General features: G+C 38.4%; 2 protein-coding genes across 10 annotated transcripts; one reads left to right on the forward strand and one right to left on the reverse strand.

Moving 5' to 3' along the window:
• Positions 1–6,388: 6,388 nt before the first annotated feature.
• On the reverse strand, positions 6,389–10,995 carry LOC124184097 (heat shock factor 2-binding protein-like). Of its 7 annotated transcripts, none has more exons than XM_046573551.1 (7): positions 10,677–10,995; positions 10,215–10,273; positions 9,911–10,097; positions 9,468–9,572; positions 9,091–9,353; positions 8,227–8,567; positions 6,389–7,128 (listed from the first exon to the last, which is right to left on the reverse strand). In XM_046573551.1, the coding sequence occupies exons 3-7, from the start codon at positions 9,953–9,955 to the stop codon at positions 7,100–7,102; spliced, it is 783 nt and encodes a 260-aa protein (XP_046429507.1). In that variant the 5' UTR covers positions 9,956–10,097; positions 10,215–10,273; positions 10,677–10,995; the 3' UTR covers positions 6,389–7,099. The 7 variants fall into 7 exon arrangements, with proteins under 7 accessions (XP_046429507.1, XP_046429508.1, XP_046429509.1 ...); XM_046573552.1 differs by lacking the exon at positions 10,677–10,995 and adding an exon at positions 10,420–10,670; XM_046573553.1 differs by lacking the exon at positions 10,215–10,273.
• Positions 10,996–11,998: 1,003 nt separating this feature from the next.
• LOC124184093 (transketolase-like protein 2) lies at positions 11,999–20,858 on the forward strand. 3 transcript variants are annotated; one of them, XM_046573532.1, is made up of 9 exons: positions 11,999–12,336; positions 14,984–15,214; positions 16,434–16,579; positions 16,694–16,883; positions 18,382–18,616; positions 18,705–18,848; positions 18,980–19,153; positions 19,272–19,487; positions 19,612–20,858. In XM_046573532.1, the coding sequence occupies exons 2-9, from the start codon at positions 15,123–15,125 to the stop codon at positions 20,281–20,283; spliced, it is 1,869 nt and encodes a 622-aa protein (XP_046429488.1). In that variant the 5' UTR covers positions 11,999–12,336; positions 14,984–15,122; the 3' UTR covers positions 20,284–20,858. The 3 variants fall into 3 exon arrangements, with proteins under 3 accessions (XP_046429488.1, XP_046429486.1, XP_046429487.1); XM_046573531.1 differs by lacking the exon at positions 11,999–12,336 and adding an exon at positions 14,780–14,860; XM_046573530.1 differs by lacking the exon at positions 14,984–15,214.
• Positions 20,859–21,222: the final 364 nt, after the last annotated feature.

Consider the following 21,222-nt stretch of genomic DNA (forward strand, 5'->3'; position numbering starts at 1 on the left):
AATTGTAAACGGTTAATTGTCCCAAATGAAGCAATCATAAGTAGTACTATGAGAATAGATCAACTGTAGACACCCTTCATCAGCGAGTTTCTTTGCTGACATTTTGCCTTTTATTTACCACCAATTTCAACTGCGAGACATCTCTTATGGAAATGTATAGTGAGGTGTCTCATACGTTTCTCCCCCTTCAAAACTGGTCAAAACTACTGGTTGGAATGATTTTAATATATTTTTTCACTGAAATATACTTGCAGATTGATTATAATGGAAATAAACATTCTTGTAACAATATATTTTTTACACAATCAGTGGCATATGAAGTAAGCCTCAGAGCATCTGAGAGAAAGTTGACAAAATAATGTTTGAACTATGTCTTAATATGGCTCCGTATTTTGAAGTCTCGTAACGTCACGAAAGGCATCTTTTCGACGTTGAGCCATCTTTTCAAGATCGAAAGACATAGCATAGGGTATCTTTCAAACGTCTTTCTGACGATTGTCGGTCTTGCCCAGCAAATGAAAACGAATTGAATCGAAGTGAAAAAATACGTCTCACAATATGCCATTCTGTATTTGCCGAAGTCTCGAATTTACTAGCACTAATATTAATTCTCTATTCTTCACTATTCTTTACAACGAATTACAAATCAATCTTTGTACATTCTCGCGAATGCGTCAATACATTCAAATCCGCATTCAAAAATAAATTATAAAATTATTATAAATTATAATATTATTCATCAACGATATAGTTTTTACCTCTTTGTCTAGCAATATCCTTTTATTCGCCGATGACATTAAACTTTTTATGAAAACTTGTAACCTATCTGACTCCATCAAGCTGCAAGACGATCTTAGTGCAATAATGAGCTGGTGCAATATGAATAAATTAGGGCTAAACCTTAGTAAATGTAAATCAATGTCCTTCGCTCGTGGCTCTTATATTGTTCATGAGTACACACTAGGTGGCTCTCATCTTTGTTCACGGGTTAATTCAATTAAGGATCTTGGGATCCTATTTGATTCTAGTCTGTCTTTTGCACTTCATATTGCTAAGATCATACGTAGGGCCGAAAAGTTGTGGTTTTTTATTGTTCGGAACACACTACGTTTTAAGGACTGGGAAACCATCCGTTATCTGTATATGACTCTCGTTAAATCTGTCCTAATGTACGGCTCCACAGTTTGGCGTCCTTACTACAAAAATGGCATTTATGTGATGAAACGTCTTCAGCACAGAGCTCTGCGTTATATGTCAGCTAAGGCCTTGTCCCCTATGCATAAGTTTGATCACGACTACCATTAAGTTGCTGTTAAATTTAGTGTTCCTTCCATCCTCTCATCGATCGAGATTGTTGACTTGCTGTTCCTTTTTAAGGTTATGTCTGGGAATATTCTATCTGTTGAGTTGCGAGGGCTCATACCTACTCGGTCTGAAACTTATGCGACTCGGAGTCCTGACCTTTTCTACCCTAGAGTGGGACGTGCTCGCTTTTTCGACTGTGAGCCCGTCTTTCGTATGTGTGCTCTGTACAATAATTGTTCTTTCATTTTGCCCGACTTGTATGATTTTTCGTTAAGCGTTCGTCGTGTGACGTCGTTATTGAAATCTAAGTTTTGGAATTTTTATTCTTAAGTTTTGGTTCATTCTTTTATCAAGGTTTAAATTGGTTGTAACAGCGGATATTGATCGTATTTGATTACTTATAAGTGTAATGCATATGTATCTTTTTTTTTCTTCTTCAAAAAGGCTGCGGCCGTATAAGAAATAAATAAATAAATAAATAAATAAATAAAAAGATTCCTATTCACTCAGAATATACGTTATGTGAATTCCGCTGCATACGCATCATGGTATTACGTTCTCGAGCCCTCACACTTGAACAAATTCTAACCGAGGGCAAACAAAATATGTTTATCTGTATTCTCAATTTTCGATTGAATGAAGAATGATTCCCATCTGTGTGAGTTATTCCAGTAGACAAATTCGTGATGGAAGTTTACGTACAGGTACCGTCAGTGGTCACCAGGTGGCCAGTACGTACTTAGCAATCCCACAATGAAATACGCGCGCCAATATAATACTTTCGATGCAAAACTGATTTCTGGAACATAGTATATTGTTGTTATAAACAAACCATTTGTTTGTTCTATATTCGAAGCATGTTGAATAACGCTTGACGCTTGATACGGCGGACTCATTCAAAGTTCAAGTTTTGCATTCACTTGATGATGCATCCTCTTTATTCTTCTCCGACATATATATATATATTTAGATCAGACACACTGTTACTACTTATTTCCTAACCTCAATGTGTCAAAATTCGTGCAGTGTTTATGTTTACATGTGTAAAACTTTTTGTTATTAATGTGCAGTGTTGATTAATTTATTATGTTTATTAAAATGGGTGTATCAAGTTTTGTTGAATAAAAATAAGCTGAAACATTAGGAATCTGTAATCTATCATTTTCGCGTAATGAATTGAGAGAAGCTCAGGACAATTTTGTCCTCTTATTTTATGAAAAAAAAAGTGTGTGTCAGCTCCGACGCACGACTGGAGTTTACTCCTTACGAACGATAATTATGATATATTCGAATAGAAAAAGAGGGTATGAAATGATAAGAGAAACTAACATATATCTGTAATTATTCGGATTATTTACATTACTTCAAAAATTTCCAAATTTTGAGTGCATATTCGTAATAAGTGACCGCAAAAACCCCTGAGTACCAACTTTCTTTCCCGTCAAACGACTTTTTACATTTTCGGTCCACCATATTGGATCCACCATCTCGAATTTCTAACTCTTGAGTGCAGATTTGTAATTAGCGACCCCGAAAACCCCCCGAGTACCAACTTTCGCTCTTGTCAAACGACTTCTGCGTTTTGGTCCGCCATATTGGATCCGCCATTTTGAATTTTAAACTTTTGAGTGCGGATTCATAATCATTGGCTTCGAAAACCCCTGATTACGAACTTTCGCTCTCGTCCACGGTCTTACGTACAGGTCTGGTAACTCCGGCATTTTTGAGTGGTAGGGGGTGTCACCGTTAGTGAGGCACACGGTCTTGTTTCCTATCTATCCGCTAGGAGCGCCATTGGCCCGGGGTATAATAGATATAGATACATACCAATAAGATAACGTGCTCATCGAAGTTTTTGACAGTTCATAACTCAGTGTAAAGTGTGTAAACGGTGTAAAAAATTAAGAATTGTTGATTCCGAAAAATCAGCCGTTCGGATCTGATTTATGATTTGCTCATCCCGAGGGGGCAGCGCTGCAGACGGCGAAGACGAGAACCACGGTTTTGCCTCATTATCTGAGTCATTCCCCACCCTACTAGTTTCCGGACCTGTAGCGGGATTCCGTAACTCTCTAACGACGATTATCGCTATCGTTAACGCCTCCTATCGACAATTGTCGCTAGTGGTGATTCTGTACGACACAGTTAACGACATTTGTCGCTAGTTCGAATCGTTAGGTTACGATAATTGTCGGTCGGCTAGCGGTGGATATGGAAGTCTCGCTAAGGCGTAACGATAATCAGTGACACAGTGGGCAATAGTTTGGTACAACAACGTGTCAATATGTTGCGCGTGAATTTTGCTCTAGCCTTCAAAATAGTATTTAGATTTAAAAAAGATTGTAAACTTCATAATGCAAGTGAATATGAAGATCCACTTTAACAAGCAATTATTTTGTTCAGCACAATAATATGATCGTTTTAACGTTCTATATAAAACGGTGTTCGTTATCCAAGTAATTGTATAAAATTCAGAAACATACTTTAAGGTTAAGTTGACTCAATCCTCAATATCTTTCCAAATATACAAGTCCATTTATAAGATATCGTAAGGGTTGATTAAATAATAGTCTTTAATTAACTCTTTCGATGCTGAGAAATAGAGTTATAAAGAGGGCTCAGTCAAAGTAACCTAAAAAAATATTTCTGAATTTTATACAATTACTTGGATAGAATGATTCTAATCATTAATAGATGACAAACAGAGGACATAAGGCCTTTTCTCCAAATCAGTTTAGTTGAGCATTGCAACATTTATATAGTTAATAGTACTCAAAGTAGCTAAAACCATTGGAACTGTTTGGGCTCAGTATACTTGCACTGTTCCATTTTTTTCCATGTTTGATTAATCGGAGAAAAGTTTTTTTATACAACTCGAGGAAAGATCACGGCAAAGATAAGAATTTTGTTTGCGTTCACAAATAATCTGTCCGAAGTTACTAGATTTTCAGTGATAATATCTGCGATGTTGTCAAATTTACTGAAAATCTATCGACATTTATCGATGCACCTGTGACTAGTTTTGCACCGATGAATATCGTTACGTCTAAATTACAGAATCACCCTACATCGCTAGCATCGTCGATGCAAGCGACAACTGTCGCTAGCAAGCGACAGCGACAATTGTCGGTAGAGAGTTACAGAATCCCGCTACTGTATGTAAGACCGTGCTCTCGTCAAACGACTTTTTACGTTTTGGTCCGCCATATTGGATCCGCCATATTGAATTTACAACTTCTGGTGCGGATTCGTAATCAGCGACCCTGAAAACCCCCGGGTACCAACTTTTGCTCTCGTCAAATGAGTTTTTGCACGTTTGGTCCGCCATATTTAATCCGCCATCTTGAATTTTCAAATTTTGAGTGCAGATTCGTAATCAGCGACCCCAAAAACCCTCGAGTACAAAATTCAAGTTGATAGTAAGTACGGAAAAATCTGTGCCGCTAAGGGTTGATATAAGTAATGAAAATAATATATAAATATAAAATATATTAAATCAATTAATCAAAAATAATAAAAACACTGAATAAAAGATTTAGTTGTTCGTATTTGAAATGTATATTAGTCATAAATGTAAACGATAAGCTCACCAATTAACCGCATCCATGTGTTTTTCGGATTCTTCTTCATTATCATCTAAATCAATTTCTTCCATATTTTCAAATATTTTGACGTGATAACGTCACGTTTTATAAATTCATACGCAGGCACACAGCGCACACGTACAAACATACGCACACATTCAACTCTCAGACCAGAGGTAATGAACTATGCAGTGAGACTACGAAGCATCGCCCAAAGAGGAGACCCCGAGTATAGGATACGCTGTGTAATGTATTCCATCTCATTCTTTTGCACGTTCAATATATATGTTTGTCTCTTTCTATAGCGCCTCAAGTTTTCGTGTTACACTTGATTTTACTCCTCATATAATTTCCGTACCGGGCCCTATAACTCGAATCGTTTCTTAAGGAGTAAGCTCCAAAAAGTTTCGACGATTCTTGAAATAGTCTCCTTAACCTCCAATATACTATCATTTAGGTGCGTCACTTTTCATTCTACTGCGAAAGCGCGGATCGGTCACTTTCATCGTGTGGACTAATTTTATTACTATATCTACGATCTTTTCGAGCCATGCGATGCTAGTGGCAGAGCGGAGAACTAATTGAAGGACGGGTTTTTGAGGACGCCGTTACTACTTATTCCCCTATGCTGTGTCCACTCCTTTACTCTAGTATCCATGGCTTAAACAAACGTGGTGGGTCACGCATTGCGTTGAATCGCATCGTTTCACGAATATAATTGATATGTTCAATTGATTGGTTAAAGACTGTAAGAATCGTGACGAGACCTGCAGAGGTAAAAGTATCCGCATTTCCACTATGCGTGGAACGAAGAATTTGGTCTGCGTTTCATGTGTAACGTTCTAATCTACTTCAAAATATTTAACAGTTTTTAATTGACCGCTTGTCGTAATGCCAACTGTTAGAACTTTTTTATCGGTTCGTCTGAAAAGTTGCGCCGTAGAACATCTGACTGCTTAGGCTGGATTTTCACGGGCAGCGAAATGCCGCGGCAGCAAGCATCGCGATGCTGTGACAGCGGAAAAATTACCGCGGCCGTATTACAGAGATGAGTGCGCTGGTGACACACTTTCGCTTTCACAGGGTCAAGCTACTTGCTGTCGCAGCATTTTGCTGTCCGTGAAAATTCAGCCTATAGCAACATTAGAACGCACTTGTGCAACGGCGATTTTCCCAACTCGTGTATATCTATATTAAAACTAATATGAAAAGCTCACCATATGATGATGAAGATTTGCAAACTCACATCTTTAGAAGTTCTAAATTGGCAAACTGATATTATTCATGAATAAGTGACCATATATGGGAGTAAATACATGTGTATGTGTGACAAATTTGACGCACTTATTGTCACTTTCCCCGTCTGGCGGGTTGCTCTGTTCTTCGATCTTTGTTTCAGTAGCTCCATAAGAGCGCGCGGTCCAGCGCAGTCTATGCCTATAAGTCTATGACAACACTTCGCTCATGTTTTGCATTGAATTATTTAAGCGAAACAAACCAATGGACTATCAGTTGTATTTTCAAAACGTAGTTCTCCAAATCACAGAATAGGAAAACCAATTGTTGTACTTAAATGGGTTTATAATGCTATTTTCGTATTGTTTCAGTGACTAATTTTCCTATTTCGTTGAATTACTCTATGTAAGAATATTATGTGCAAATACTTTGACCCTGAGGTTTGGTGAAGTTTACATGTGGATCATTGCAAAAGTGAAAAAGAACATGGCAATATACTAAGCAGAGTACTGAAAATTTTGTCTTGCGTTGAAAAAAAATAACGTTTAAAACTACCTTCACACGGGTTCTTTACTACGTGTCATTGGAGTGGAAATTGCGATTTCTATTATCATTGGTGCAGTGCCTTTTGTTATCCTAATTTATAAGAAATGTTTCTTTATATTTTAAGCAGTACCTCTTGCTATTTTCATTTATAAGAAATTTTTCGTTATTTAAACACAAGCCAAGTTACCCAGAGCTTGAAGATCAAAGTAAAAGCACTCTGGGATAATTCTAACTCAATTCACTTGGTAAAGGGACCAAAACACGACGAAAATCCACTTCATTTGTTCCAGAATACGTTTACATTTTCATAATTTGTTTGGAACCATTAAAGAATCAAGGATGGTAGATATTCCTGGTATAGTACAACAGCTGTTCATGTCCAATAGGTACCCTCTGTATTGTGGCGCAGAGTACTATCGGTATACCGTTTAGTATCTGCTAGATGATATATTGCGTCCTAAAAACAAACGAATGATTGTACTTGTAATCAGTTTTCTCTCACAATACGAGTTCAAAAACATGTACTGGTGACTGACAACATGAGTAGTATTAAATCCAACGCCCATCGTTGCAGAACATCGCGGATCCGCTCGGAACGGAACGGCGCCGCACGGTATGGAAGTTTTAGTGTAATGCAGTAATGAGACCGTTAGGCGTAAAACGATATAATTCCACTATAACTCGCACTTGTATGAGACCAGGTTTTTGACGATTACTATTCACAGCTGATCGCAATAATCGATGATAAATCGGTGAATCCCGTTTTTGAACATTTCAGATTGATAGGAATCAATAGGAATTGAACCTGGCATGATATACATTTTTTTTTTTTTTAATCAATTTGAAACCGAAATCTTCAGAAAAGGATTGATTCACGGATTTATCTTCGATTATTGGGATCCGCTGCGGATAGTAATCGCAAGAAATCTTTGGTCTCATGCATGTGAGTTATAACGGAATGGACTATATCGTTTTGCGCCTAACGGTCTTATTACTGTGTTACATTAAAAGTTCCGTACCGTGCGACACCGTTCAGTGTCGCGTGGATCCGCGCTGTTCCGCAACAGCGGGCCTTGGCCTTTAAGATTTACCTGTCTCTAGTTGTATGATACGCGCCTGACATAGTGTATCTTAATGTTGGTAAATTTTTATCAAATTTTTCATTATTCACATTAATCTTAAATATTTTAGTTAACTTTAGTTCAGTCTCTGAATCAAGTGATGTTACTTTCCTATTTGTACAATTGAAATTACAATTCGTAGTTATTTTAATTAGTCATAAACTGATCTTCCACTAGATAACATGTGCAGATCCCTCTTTCTAAGAAACTTTATAGCCTCAAACATTGATGCTGGTAGCCCGACAGGGACAATACGTTGACTGAAAACTGTTAAAGACGGTAACCCTAATGAGGTTTTGTCTGTCTTATGGGTTTGCGTATTGAACGAGCAATGAATATTTTGCAAAAAAAAATTCGAATAACCAAGCAGCCAGAATTTATACATTAGATTAAATTGTTTTGATATTGATTCAATCTTAAAAAATTAGTCTTACCGAGTCGATCTTGACAAAAACGTCCGTCATAGATAAGAGAAGATTGGCAGTTTTTGAGATTTAAAATGACCTCTTTGGCAATTGATGAAACTATTTCCGTTTCTGTTTTTACAAGTTCTTGAATTCTTGTTACAGTGACTTTCGTTAGAATATCATCAATGGTCAATTCATCTCTAAGCTCGAAGGTAATAGATTGCAGTAGTCGCAAGGAGAGGTGCTTCAGTTCAGCCGAAATTGAATCACTGAGGTATGGGCCAAGTATTTGACAGATACGAAGTTCTATCAAATATTGCAGGCCTGATTTATTTATACTGACATTGTACAAAAGCATCAAGATCAATCTAGATGGATATAAAATATTAGATTGAAATAGCATGAACGAAAATGTTCAGAAAAATTCATACTGATAGCATCACCGTGAGAGTGCACTCTTACTACACGCTCGATACTACACAAAATTATACCACATAAGATAGTCCGCAGAAAAATTATACTGTAGGAAATCAGTTTATACAAACATTATACTAAGTATACCACATTTCCGGTTTACCACTATACCATTAACTATACAAAATTTATATTATAGAATAATTCTGTGCAGTCTAATTTGTTTTGTGTTAGCGTGCATAAAGTAACTGTAAGCTCTCATAGCGATGACCTAAATGCTTGAAAGAAGTATGATAAAGAATTGACCAGTATCGAACGTTTCATCGTCAATTTCTTGACATTAATTACCTAGCATCAGTATGAAAACTGTCAAAAAGACATGTGTGAAAAAAGAAAGGTATCCAAGGCAGATACGGATGGAATGATGAAATTTTTTTTGTGCTCACCATACTATGCCCTGCAATAATCATAATCTACCTTGCTAACGAGTTGCCCGTAGGTAACGGTACCACAGGCATCAGTTTTACCATCTTCTGCAGCAAATTTTTTCCATTTGGATGTGTAACCAAAAACTGACGACCTCCAGGGCTTGCCGATAGATTTGTCACGATACCACAGAGACCCTTTACAAATTGAAACTCATCGCTGTTCTCAGAGGGAAATACAGAACCATACGTGTTTATAAAGGAAACGAAGGTTCCATTTACAATGCACAAGAACTCCCCAAGTTTTGCCTGAAACTAGTGACTTACGATTATAACTAATCTTAAGCATCGCTGATAATTATGTCATGTACAATTTTATGGAGTTACGGCGCTTCCGTTTTTTTCCAAGAAGTATGAAGCAGTACTCACCTTGGATAGCCATAATTCTACAACATGAGGAAAGCGGGACGCATGCCATACCAAATTTCCTAGCACAGCTCCAAGGCTGGCACAAAATGTACTTTGATGCATTACCTAGAACAGGTGTAACCGGAGATGTAACCTTAAAACAGTCATATATCACCATGAATGGTTGCACAAGCATTTTTTCTCATCACTGTCGTCAGATTAATCAATCCTAGACTCTTCTTCAATGCTGGTAACTCAACCTGGAATCAATTACTTGATTCCTCAGTCTGATAATCTCTTCCTGTGCTTGCTCCAATTGGTCCCGTTGCTCGAGCCACCGTTTGTATAGTTCGTTGTACAAAGGTTCTACATTGTCATAGCTATCCACTCCTAAGGAAAAAGAGCGGAGAGAAACGACAAGCTCATAAGTTGATTAATCAAATTGCTCGAAGACTATAAAATACCTTTCTTGAATACAGCCTGAGGTCCAAACATTGCAGTAACATCATCTTTCAAACCGAGAGTTCGAGACGTCACTTCTGCCCCATCTTCTCCAGGGTATGGATCAGCCATGGTAGTACTCGCCGAACAATCCACCGTAAAGTTATTCAAATTACGTCCGACCGTTCTCAGAACGGTGCCGATTTCGTCCTTCAAGTATTAATAATGCAACTACGTTATTAACACAATTGCGTAGAGAAAGCCGACAAAATATTTCCTTCCGACATATCTGTCACAAGGTAGTGTGTAGTTGTGTCAACTACGTACATATGTAAATAAGAATTGTTCCTGTTCTTCCATAACCTCGGGTTTACAAAGACTATCTCCTATTTGAGGCATTAAGGTTAATTCAGTATACACCGATACGAGATTTTGCAAAGTTGCTACAAGCTTCTACCAATTCCTTACAGACTCTTACAAACACGGGCTCACACGGGCTACTGGCCATGTTTACACTATTGGCCATGCTTACCTGCTTAGATCCATGCTGCGGGTGCGTTTTTAAATTAGCTGGCAGCACTGAAGTATTTCTATATTTCACATACTCTTTGGCTGGCAGCGATAAAAAATCCCTAGGACAGAGGCAGAGCTACCCACGAACTCGATAGCGAAAAAGAGATACAGATTGTTGACGGTACTGAGAGCTAATTTTGGAATGTACTCTCGATAAGGAATCACGTAGAAAATTAACTGATCAATGTAAAGAATCTAAGATATTTCTCTTAATACCATGCATACAAATAGTTGATTTCACATATTCCCGGATGCGTGCTGAAATGTACTGCCAGTACTGCCGAGTGTGACGTCACGTGGTCAACGGCCGATTGTGTTCTGTTTTGACTTTGGTCGCTTTCCCTCAAGCTCGCGCAGTCGTCACAGCCAAACCACGAAAAGTATTACTTCGCGAGCCAAACACACTCCGGCACAGTGCTGGGCAAGGTGCGTAGATAGACGAGCAGACAAGGGAAGTCTTTTGCATGAAGAATTTTCCTAAGACCTTCCTTTGACCGCTCGTTTATCTACAGACCTTGGTGCTGGGGTATTGGTGGCAGACCTCTGGTGGCATGTAATATAGTTCCATACACAGCCACCAGAGTTCACTTTGGGGTGAGTTTAGAACCCATTGGAGCCTACACAAGGAAACCGAACTGAAATGGGGCGAATTGACAAAATTTGTCGCCATGATCCTATATATTAGGTTTAGGATAAAATTATGGGTGTTTCCCGAAATATACTTGCAGTACTGTAAATACTGGCAACCGCGTTCCGAAATCGCGCCACAGCCTACTGCCGCCAGTCAGTGACGTCACGAAATTTGTGATACAGATCAGTGGTTGCAGTACTTGAGAGATGGCCGCGTCCTCGGTGGCGTTGTAAAGTAGCCATGGACGTATATATTTCTTACGTCCGTTAAAGTAGCGTTCGGATTTTACTGTGACTGGCAACTTGAAATAAAAACGGAACGCTGTTCGCAGATGACTGCGTGACGTCACAGCCGGCAATACTAAAAGTATATTTCGGAACACACCCCATGAACATACGTACGGAGTTTTGGAGTTCCATTTCGTGTATGCCTACTGTCTATGTCCCATGTGGCAAATTTCGAACGGAAAGAATGCAAATTTGCGCTATTTCTAAGAATTAAATATTTATACTGTTTCATCATAATTTTATACGGTTAATATACAATGGAGCATTTCTATGTGAAAATACGTGCGTTATTTCATGAATTTGATTTTACGATATTTGATTAATCATCCACTGTTTAAATTATTCAAGCTTCTGTATTTTTTAGCGCGCCCAATAGATTAGAAAAAGGTAAAGTCACTATCTGCCTAATAGTTGCTATCTCTCTCAGCATAGTCAGCTATACGGTCAAACGTACGCGGTGCGCTTTCCATGTAGAGTTATTTTAGTGGGAGCCAATATCGGGCGCACATTTTGCTGGCACGCAGGCTGGAGTTTCGTCTTCTACTCTCTTACTTCCTGGTATAACCATTTTATTTTAAAAAGCGATAACGTCCAGCACGAGGCCCAGTCGAGGTAACCTTTCGCAGTTGAACAATCATGGACTAAGTCCATGCGGTCGCTTCTATCCCGCTCAACCGATTGTCTCAAGGCCGAGGCTCGTCCCTCCCGAGTACCGCTGCTTTTGGGTGTTGATCAGTAGAATTGTGCCGTAGCAAGTTGCATATAGTTGGATGAAGGTTTTCTTCAAAGTCAGTTTCATTTATCGGCTCGTTAGCATACTTTAAACTCATCCAGTGAAATCTGAACGAACAATGGCAAGCTATCATAAGCCGGAGTCAAAAACGATCCAAGAACTGAAGGATATCGCCACGAAGCTAAGAATTCATTCGGTCCGGGCGACCCAGATAACTAAAAGCGGGTACGTAACGTATAGTTTGCTTATCAAATTGGAGAACCTGTGAATAATTGGCTAAAATCGACCACGCTATTTGTGGGTCAAGCATTGCTAGCCACCATCCGACCACTGCAATACGAACAGCAGCTCGTTCACGGCATGGGTCTGATGATTTGCTTTATTATTTTTACCGTGGGGCAAATTCGTCTATGCGACCGATATATAGCGGCCACAGAAACCGTATTGGTGGCTTCCGGCGATTCTAGGAAGTTATTGGCTGTGCAAAGCAGACCTGCTGCTGTTACGACATAAGATGATTTTTATTCACCAGTGATTGCAGCTAGCCGCTGCCGGGCGCATGTGATTGGTCACCTTCTATTATAGACGAACATTTATTCGCTCAGAGACCAACTACTAGCAACCCGGTTGGATAATTGAACATCAGCTATAAGCTAATTTCTCTGATACTTTAGAGCCAAAAGCGGTTGCGAATACTTCCGTGTGTAGAATCACATTACGTATGTACGAATACATACAATATAAGTCTTGATTAAATCAGCGTGCCATGTCATAGCAGTAAAATATTATCACAAACCTTATCAGATTATCACAGCAAGTTTTTACGCATTGTCACGAAACACGTGATCCGTCGAGGCGGGAATTTGTGCCAATATTATTTCTATATAGGGTGTCCCATTTTCAGCGCAATAGTAAAATGTGTCAATAACGATGAACTTCATGGCAAAATGTTTTAGACAACTGTAGGATTTGAAGGAGACGGTGTTGCCATTAATCTCGGTGAATGAAACAGAAAGAATTCGGAATCACCTTGAATATTTTCATGTGGAAAATCATAGCTTTTACATTTTTTTTAACTTCAGTCCAAATTCAACCCAAAACTAGGTTACACCTAGTAGCCGTAGTGAACCTACGGTGCTTAAAAAATCCGACACAGACTATCGGATCTCTGTCGGATTTTTTCAGCAGAGTATTGAAGTTGAATTTGGTCAGAAATGAGAGGTTCCCGAGTCTTATCTTGAGTACACCCTGGAAAATTCAGATTTTAATCTAGAACCATTTCACAGATTATTTGGTCTAGATGACGGATCGTACAATAGACCAATTCCTACATCCCTGTTCGATAAGATATGTACAAATTAATAAAAACTTATTATTTGCAAAAACCAAGACTTATATTTTCACTAAAGTGACGGAAAATAAAACTTTCCAGTTAATTTCAAAAAAGCACAATCGTCGCGATTTTACGTAATAATCCATACAAATATTGGGAGGAAAATGCGTTATCAATACCTATTCAGAAAAAAAGTTATTATTGCAAATAAAAAGTTACCGTTCACGCGTGTCCTCTATTGGTTAAACATAGGGTCAATTCCAGGTGGAATTGCGTATTAACATCAACAGTATTCGTAATAAAACCGTTAATGTATTTACCCTGGAAAGTTCTAGTTTTATATTTCGGAACAACTTGGAGGGATTCTGAGAAAACGATTCAAATTCAATATTCGTTCCCTAAAACTCGTTCCTCAAGCATTAGTTCCCTAAATAACTCATAACTCAAAACGCGTAGTTGATTCAGGCAAACATTGAACCCAGTTAACGTTGCAAATAAAACGTTACCGTTTACGCGTGTCGGCTATCGGTGAAACGTTTGGCCATATCCGGGTGGAATTAAGTCTTAAAAAACTGTTAATGTGTTTACCGTAGAAGGTTCTAGTTTGATATTCCGGAACGACTTGGAGAGATTTTCAGAAATCGATTCCAATTGAATATTCGTCTGGTATACATATAACTCATTCCTCCGCTGGTTGCAGATATTTGCAGGGTAACAACTATATCGTTAATTTTGCAGGATAATCTCGATTTGCTACAGTAACAGCTAATACGAAATTCTATATTTCACCGGATAAACTTTTGGCCTTTGTTCTGCACGATGACCCGGCTTAGCTTGATTATCAGTATATGCATAAGCGCATATAGTTATAATCGAAATAACCGAGGATGTGATGTGTAAAATTCAATAATCGTTTTTCTCATTTACCTCTTTGAATCGTCCAGTTCTAAGATTTATCGTTTATTTGAAGAATCGTTTATTAGAATGGCATAATTAGTACAATGCAGAATCATAAAAAATGGAGCAACTGCTCATGCTTTCAAGGCCTTCAAGGCCTTCAAGGTCGACGCTCACAGAATTCTACAAGCCATAGGCCACCCATTTAAGCAGAATGCGGCAGCGTGAACACAATTCCGCTACAGCTTCTGCATTTTGCTTACGGCTCGATTTTTCCCGGCAGCATCCTGTTGCCGGAATATTTTGCGCCGAGTTTATGACGAAAGGGAATGGTAATAAAATAGCGGAGGGTAACGCTACCTGGTGAGTGCTGAGTGAGTGTCACCCATTTAATTGGCATTATTCCTATTGTTCAAGAACTATGAGGCAGCAAAATATTGCAGCAGCATTTTGCTGCTCGTGAAAATCTAGCTGCTTCAACCTAGAGGGCCTAGACTGTGATTCAACTCAACGACTTCCGTAATATTTATTACACTATTATCGTGACGATTATGTAACTTATTGCGTGTAAAAATAGGTGGCGTCGTTTAACCATCTCTTCCATTTGGGTACTGTTTTTTTTTTTTTGCATCTACGGTCAAGGGTCGAGATAGCAAGCCGGCGATATAAGCGAAGCTCGTCGCCGCCGATGTTTCAGCTTGCGACTACGCGTTGAACACTGCAGTTAGGGGGTCAGCGGACAACCGTGGAGTTAGCCGATTAATTCTAAAGTTAATTGAAAATGGTGAAAGAAATTGATACGCAAAAGCTCTACGATGTGGCCAACTGGCTCAGGATTCATTCGGTCACAGCAACGCAGGCAGCAAAAAGCGGGTATCTATCTGTAAAAATTACCTGCCCATCGAAAACCTAACCTAACCTAACCCAACCTTACCGGGCTAACGCAGTTTTTGCGTACGTGGTATAATCCTAGCGTCCCAGGGTAGTTTGGCCATTAGTCATTCTGTAGTTAGAACATGGTCCGCTCTTAACCTTTGGTTCATCTTCACCTAGCGTTACAATCGTAGTCAATTATTCCATTTCCCCCTAATATTCTACAACTGATCGTGAGGCCAATGTTCACAGTCCAAGGCTCTTGGTGCTGAGGCTTGACTTATCATTATTATTCTGAAAATGAGTCTTTATAAATCATATGCAAAATCGAAAAAGTTTCCTCATACCATGTATGCATTAAAAATTATGAAGTGTCTATTCGATCTACATAGTGAACCTTCACACGACACTGGAAACTCCGTCCATGCCAAATGTTCGATTGTCTCGAATTTTTCGTACAAAATTAGTATCCAAATAAATAACTTTTTTTAACCAAAATGCTTTGTATTTCCCTCCTTGTTGACTAAATTTTCAAAATAATTTTCTTCGGGTTTCTTAAACTCATTTTGAAGTTAGAGGATGAATCCATGTCGTTGCCTTGCCAGAATTTGCAAATTATCTTTTGATCATTCGAAAAAAACATTTGTAATTTGCTAATTTTTAAACTGTATTATAGAATTTTTGAAGTGAAAACTTCTTTAGTGCCACTGGTGAAAACTTCTTCAGCGCGGTAGTGATTTGAAACTCGATGAAATAAAATGAAACTATTATCGATGTAACGAAATGAAACACCTATCGATGAAACAATCAATTATTCCATTTCTGATACTGCATGCTCCTCATTCTCTTGCAGTCTAGTTTCTGAAGGTTTCACTTCTACCACGTGTGAACTGCGCTCATGTTGTTTTTTTTTTTTCAATTATCTGGCCAAAGCTATTACACAGACGCATCTTTTATCATGAATTTAAGATCAGGCTAAAATTTATTTAGCAAATACAACAGAATTGCGTTGGTATTTCCTGGCTTCTCCTTCACTGTTTTGATTGGAGTCGGGCGTCTGACATCGCACTGAAGTGCCCTAATCAAATAGCAAGCCACCTTATATTTCAACTAGGCACCAACCTTGAAATTAAACTGTATCTTATAAGCTCTGACAATTTTGATTTGTATTTGCAAAAATCTTCAAATTTACCCAAGATTCTTTTTAATCCTACTATAGACATCCAACATCATGCTCATCTATGGCAGAGATCATGTCTGTCCTTTTCTTTCACACAATGCGCTACAAGGTCTCTGCTCCTCGTGATGTGAACAACGATAGATTCGTTTTAAGCAAAGGGCATGCTGCACCGATCTTATACGCCGGTAAGTGATTGCAAATTATCAAAATCCCAATTGGGAATGTTACTAAATTACGGTAGGTAAGAGTTTCAAAAATGTATCTATGTACGTGTCAATAACGATCGTGATAATTCACAGCTTGGGCAGAGGCAGGTTTATTTCCTACAAGTGAACTTTTGAATCTCCGAAAATTCAACAATGACCTAGAAGGACATCCGACTCCTAGATTGAACTTTATTGACGTTGGAACTGGGTCTCTTGGACAAGGGCTGTCTGTCGCTGCTGGCATGGCTTACGTTGGCAAGAATTTCGACAAGTCTAGCTACAGGTAACTTTTCCAACTAACCGAGTGACACTTTTATACAGTATCAGTTGAGCTTGGAAATCAGGCAAAATTTAGAGAATTTGATATATTATTGACGCTAGATGCCCTACATTTCTTAGTTGAATACGTTGCAAGATTTCTAAAGTTTTGCAACACACTCTCAGCAAAGAACCTCATTTTTTAATAAGATCTTTTGTAATTTTGTTGAATGATCTCTGAAGAATTTAGAACATCAAAGTGAATGATTTTTTCTTAGTAAATCTATCTACTTGGTGGAAGAAGTTTAATTTACTGCGCTGAGGTTTGTTGGTTTGGGAAGCGCATTTTTCCTAAGCTGAATAGCCTTCTCCAAGATACATGGTCTACGTTATCTTATTCATAGTTAATGAAATATTGCAGTTGTTATCATTTCTATGTTCAATTCATTCTTACCTGAAAAAAATCGATTATAATGATTTCATAGACCCATGTGATTATGGGAACATTGCTCACAAAGTGGAAAACAAGAATTTTCCTGATAAGATTACCGTTATGTACCTAAGGAGACAAGTGTAACCAAACTGAAGGTCCACTTTACTTGTTAGGTATGCTTATTCAATAACTGGTGTTAATTATTACCAATATTAAAAATCATTTATTGAAAACATATATTTAGCGTTATGGAGTGTAGTGTAAGAGATTAATACACCAGTACTCGGTTCAAGGGTGCAACAATTTCCTAAATTACCTGCTATTTTACTAATTATAGAATACTGTTGCATCCTTAGGCTCACAGATTCTGTATACGCAAGTTTATTGAGTTGAATATCTCCACGTGTTTTCATAATTTAGCATTGAGAAATGACCAATAGAGAATGTTAATGTTGATGTAATCCTGCATCAATAAATGGGTATTTCGATTCAATCACATTTTTTCTACCCTAAAGTATTTTCTTGTATACTTTTATGCACAAAACATAAAAAATTGAAAAGACACCAAAGGAATAATAAATTGTGCATTAAGGAGGCAAAGTAGGTTTGTTTTACGCCAAGTGTAAGTTTGTATTACGAATTGTAAGCATGCCTGTGTGTAAGCCTAAGACGAATATTGCAAATGCGTAAGGTGGAAAAGACTGCCACTGGAGTGCTACGACACTTTATATAAAACAAAGTATAGTTGAAAATTTTTTTTGATGGGGAGTAAATAAAGAGTTTTTTCAGTAATAGGACATAAAAGTACTCACAATTGTATCGTTGCTAAAACGATTACTTTGAATGTGAACCACAGGCAACAAAAGACATGTACTCCATACTTGTGTTATATAAAACAAATTGTAGCAAAATTAAAAATAGACTGAGCTCGATTGATTTTTCTGCTGGACAGCTTTGTTATCTGCAGAGTTGGATTATCAGTTTACTTGTTAGTCACTGAAGCAACCAAGATCTGTTTAATATAGGTATACACATTGTGCATAGTAGCTAATCTATACATCTATCTTATAATTATACTTACACTTTAAAGGGTGTACGTCCTAGTTGGAGATGGTGAATCTGCTGAAGGATCGATTTGGGAGGCACTTCATTTTGCTTCTTACTATGGGCTAGACAATCTTTGTGTAATATTTGATATAAACCGTTTGGGTCAAACACAAGCTACTTCCCTTGAGCATAACATGGAGGTTTATCGTGTGCGTTTAGAAGCTTTTGGGTTCAACGCTCTGGTAGTCGATGGCCACGACGTCGAGGAACTAGCTAAAGTACTAACACAATTTCCTATTGCTCTTTGTGGTGAATAGTCTTTTCTAGCAGATCCTAAAAAATACCCTGTCTTCTTTCATTTCACAGGCATTCCATGAAGCACAAAATACTCAAGGCCGTCCAACTGCAATCTTGGCAAAGACATTTAAAGGTCGAAACTTTCCCAACATTGAAGATGAACTCAATTGGCATGGAAAAGCTCTGGGAGCCAACGGTGATACCGTCATTCAGGTATGAAAAGATTACTGTTTTTTTTTTTTTTAAGGAATTCAAAATTGTCGAAATCCATCCACGGGTTTCCACATTTCTTTATGTATACTATCTTATAATATACTATGTTGATTACTGGTGTCCTGTTCTAGCATCTAACTTCATTATTGAAAAATCCTGGTCCACTCGCTCTGCATCCGCAAAAACCCCTTGTCGCAGATGCACCAATCGTCGACATTAGTAATATAAAATTGAGCTCACCACCTAACTATAAATTAGGTGAAAAGATTGCGACACGTCTTGCTTACGGAAATGGCCTTGCCAAGGTAGATATATCGCAATTACATCACTTACCCTGTGATAAAAGTTGTAGTATTCTCATAACGTACCTTCATGTTTTTATTAGTAGCAACGTTATTATTGAACCAATACTTTTTCATGCAGATTGCAGCCAACAATTCCCGTGTGGTTGCTCTGGATGGTGACATGAGGACATCAACCTTTTCAGATAAAATCAGGACGGTCGATCCGTCGAGATACATAGAGTGTTTTATTGCTGAACAGAACTTAGTTGGAGTAGGAATTGGCATGGCTTGCCGTGATCGTACTGTTGCCTTTGTGTCGACGTTTGCTACCTTCTTCACGCGTGCCTATGATCAAGTGAGCTCTTATTCTAGTGAATGAATTCTACCTAACTGATTATCAGGAATCTGTAGCGTAACACGTTGATTGAACATGAGATATTGTAATTTATACGTTTTTCGTGTAATGTTATTTATTGCAGATTCGTATGGGTGCTATATCGCAAACCAACCTGAACTTTGTCGGCTCCCACGCCGGCTGTTCAATCGGTGAGGATGGACCTTCGCAGATGGGCCTAGAAGACTTGGCCATGTTCCGGGCGATACCTGGAGCTACTATTTTCTACCCATCTGATGCCGTTTCAACGGAACGTGCCGTAGAATTGGCCGCGAACACGAAAGGAATCTGTTTCATCCGAACTTCGCGTCCAGAAACACCTGTCATTTATAAGAACGACAAGGCACTAGCAATTGGCAAAGCTCAGGTTATCAAAACTTCAAACAAAGATCAAGTGCTGATTATTGGTGCCGCGGTTACGCTAGTTGAAGCTATACTAGCTGCCGATGAACTTGCCAAGAGTGGAATCAACGTGCGTGTCATGGATCCGTTCACAATAAAACCAATTGATGCTGCCGGGATAATAAAAAATGCTCGTGAAACTGGCGGTAGGATTATTACTGTTGAAGATCATTATCCAGAGGGTGGTTTGGGCGATGCAGTACTCTCGGCCGTTGCTGGTGTGCGAGATATAATTGTGAAAAAGCTTGCCGTACCAGTTGTGCCTCGCTCTGGTCCAACAGCTGTTTTGCTCGATGCGTATGGTATCAGCAGTCGAAGCATTGTTACGGCTGTTCATGAAATACTGAAACTCTGAATATCTATTCCTAACGCTGAGAACTTGCAGTGCGAAGAGAAGTCTTTGCGCTAACAGAAGAATGTCTTCTTTCTTTCAACTACTTTCAGAACTGAATAATTTTGAAGCTCGGTAGGGGGATTCGCTAAATCAAAACTCTGGTTTGCAGAGCCTGAAGACAAATTCAGACCAATGCTAACTTTTAAATACAGAAAGTGTTTTAGCAACGATATTCAGCATCAGTCTGTTCAACTATTTCGAGATGCATACAGCGCATGTTTCGTATTATAAATCTAACAATAAAGTGCAAATACCCCCGAGTCTGAACGCCATTCCGTCGTGCAATAATTTTCTTAAATTTTTCAACATTGCCAATTATTCCAAAAATTTACTCTATGTATAAAACAAACGTTCCAGCAATAATAACTAACACAGTAGTTTACTAATAGTTAAAATAGTTGTTATTGGATGCACAAGTTGAATGGTAGGTTATTTTTATAAACTTGTTTGTAATTCCCCTCCCTGTTTCTTTAACCACCGACCTGTTTTTCAACCACAGAGCGTATGTGAAAAGGAAATAAAGTGTTCAAAGATCATTAACGTTTTTCGTTTTTAATTTGTCGCGCTCTCAATTTAAAAGGTCTGCGATCTTTACCGCGTGATTGTTTTTTAATGCAATGTGAGCAAATCGACTTTCAAAAGTTTCAAGCTCATGGCATTTCAGTCAAGGCTTGGACCAAATTTTCGCTAACACAGGGCGTTTATAGTAGTCACGCCTGCTGATTGGCCTTAAATTTTAGGGACGAACAGTATCTGGATCGAAAAATACTTGGTTTTCATTGAATTATAATGGAAAGAACTAATCAGTACTTTATGAATCGCTTCAAGGAGTAAGTTTTTTTTTAATAATATTTAGAATAGAAATTCTGCATCGACCACAGGTATACACGGGCTCCGGAA

Source organism: Neodiprion fabricii, chromosome 5, assembly GCF_021155785.1.
Source record: "Neodiprion fabricii isolate iyNeoFabr1 chromosome 5, iyNeoFabr1.1, whole genome shotgun sequence".
NCBI lineage: Eukaryota > Metazoa > Arthropoda > Insecta > Hymenoptera > Diprionidae > Neodiprion > Neodiprion fabricii.

Excerpts from the sequence above, each read along its gene's own strand:
- LOC124184093 (XM_046573530.1), top strand. The coding sequence starts at position 12,230 with ATGGCAAGCTATCATAAGCCGGAGTCAAAAACGATCCAAGAACTGAAG. Across the intron at positions 19,154-19,271 it reads ACGGAAATGGCCTTGCCAAG|ATTGCAGCCAACAATTCCCG; the intron begins GTAGATATATCG and ends TTTTTCATGCAG. Across the intron at positions 19,488-19,611 it reads TCACGCGTGCCTATGATCAA|ATTCGTATGGGTGCTATATC; the intron begins GTGAGCTCTTAT and ends TATTTATTGCAG.
- LOC124184097 (XM_046573553.1), bottom strand. The coding sequence starts at position 9,955 with ATGATGTTACTGCAATGTTTGGACCTCAGGCTGTATTCAAGAAAG. Across the intron at positions 9,573-9,910 it reads TCAGGCTGTATTCAAGAAAG|GTAATGCATCAAAGTACATT; the intron begins GTATTTTATAGT and ends CACCTGTTCTAG. Across the intron at positions 9,354-9,467 it reads TAGAATTATGGCTATCCAAG|TTTCAGGCAAAACTTGGGGA; the intron begins GTGAGTACTGCT and ends GTAAGTCACTAG.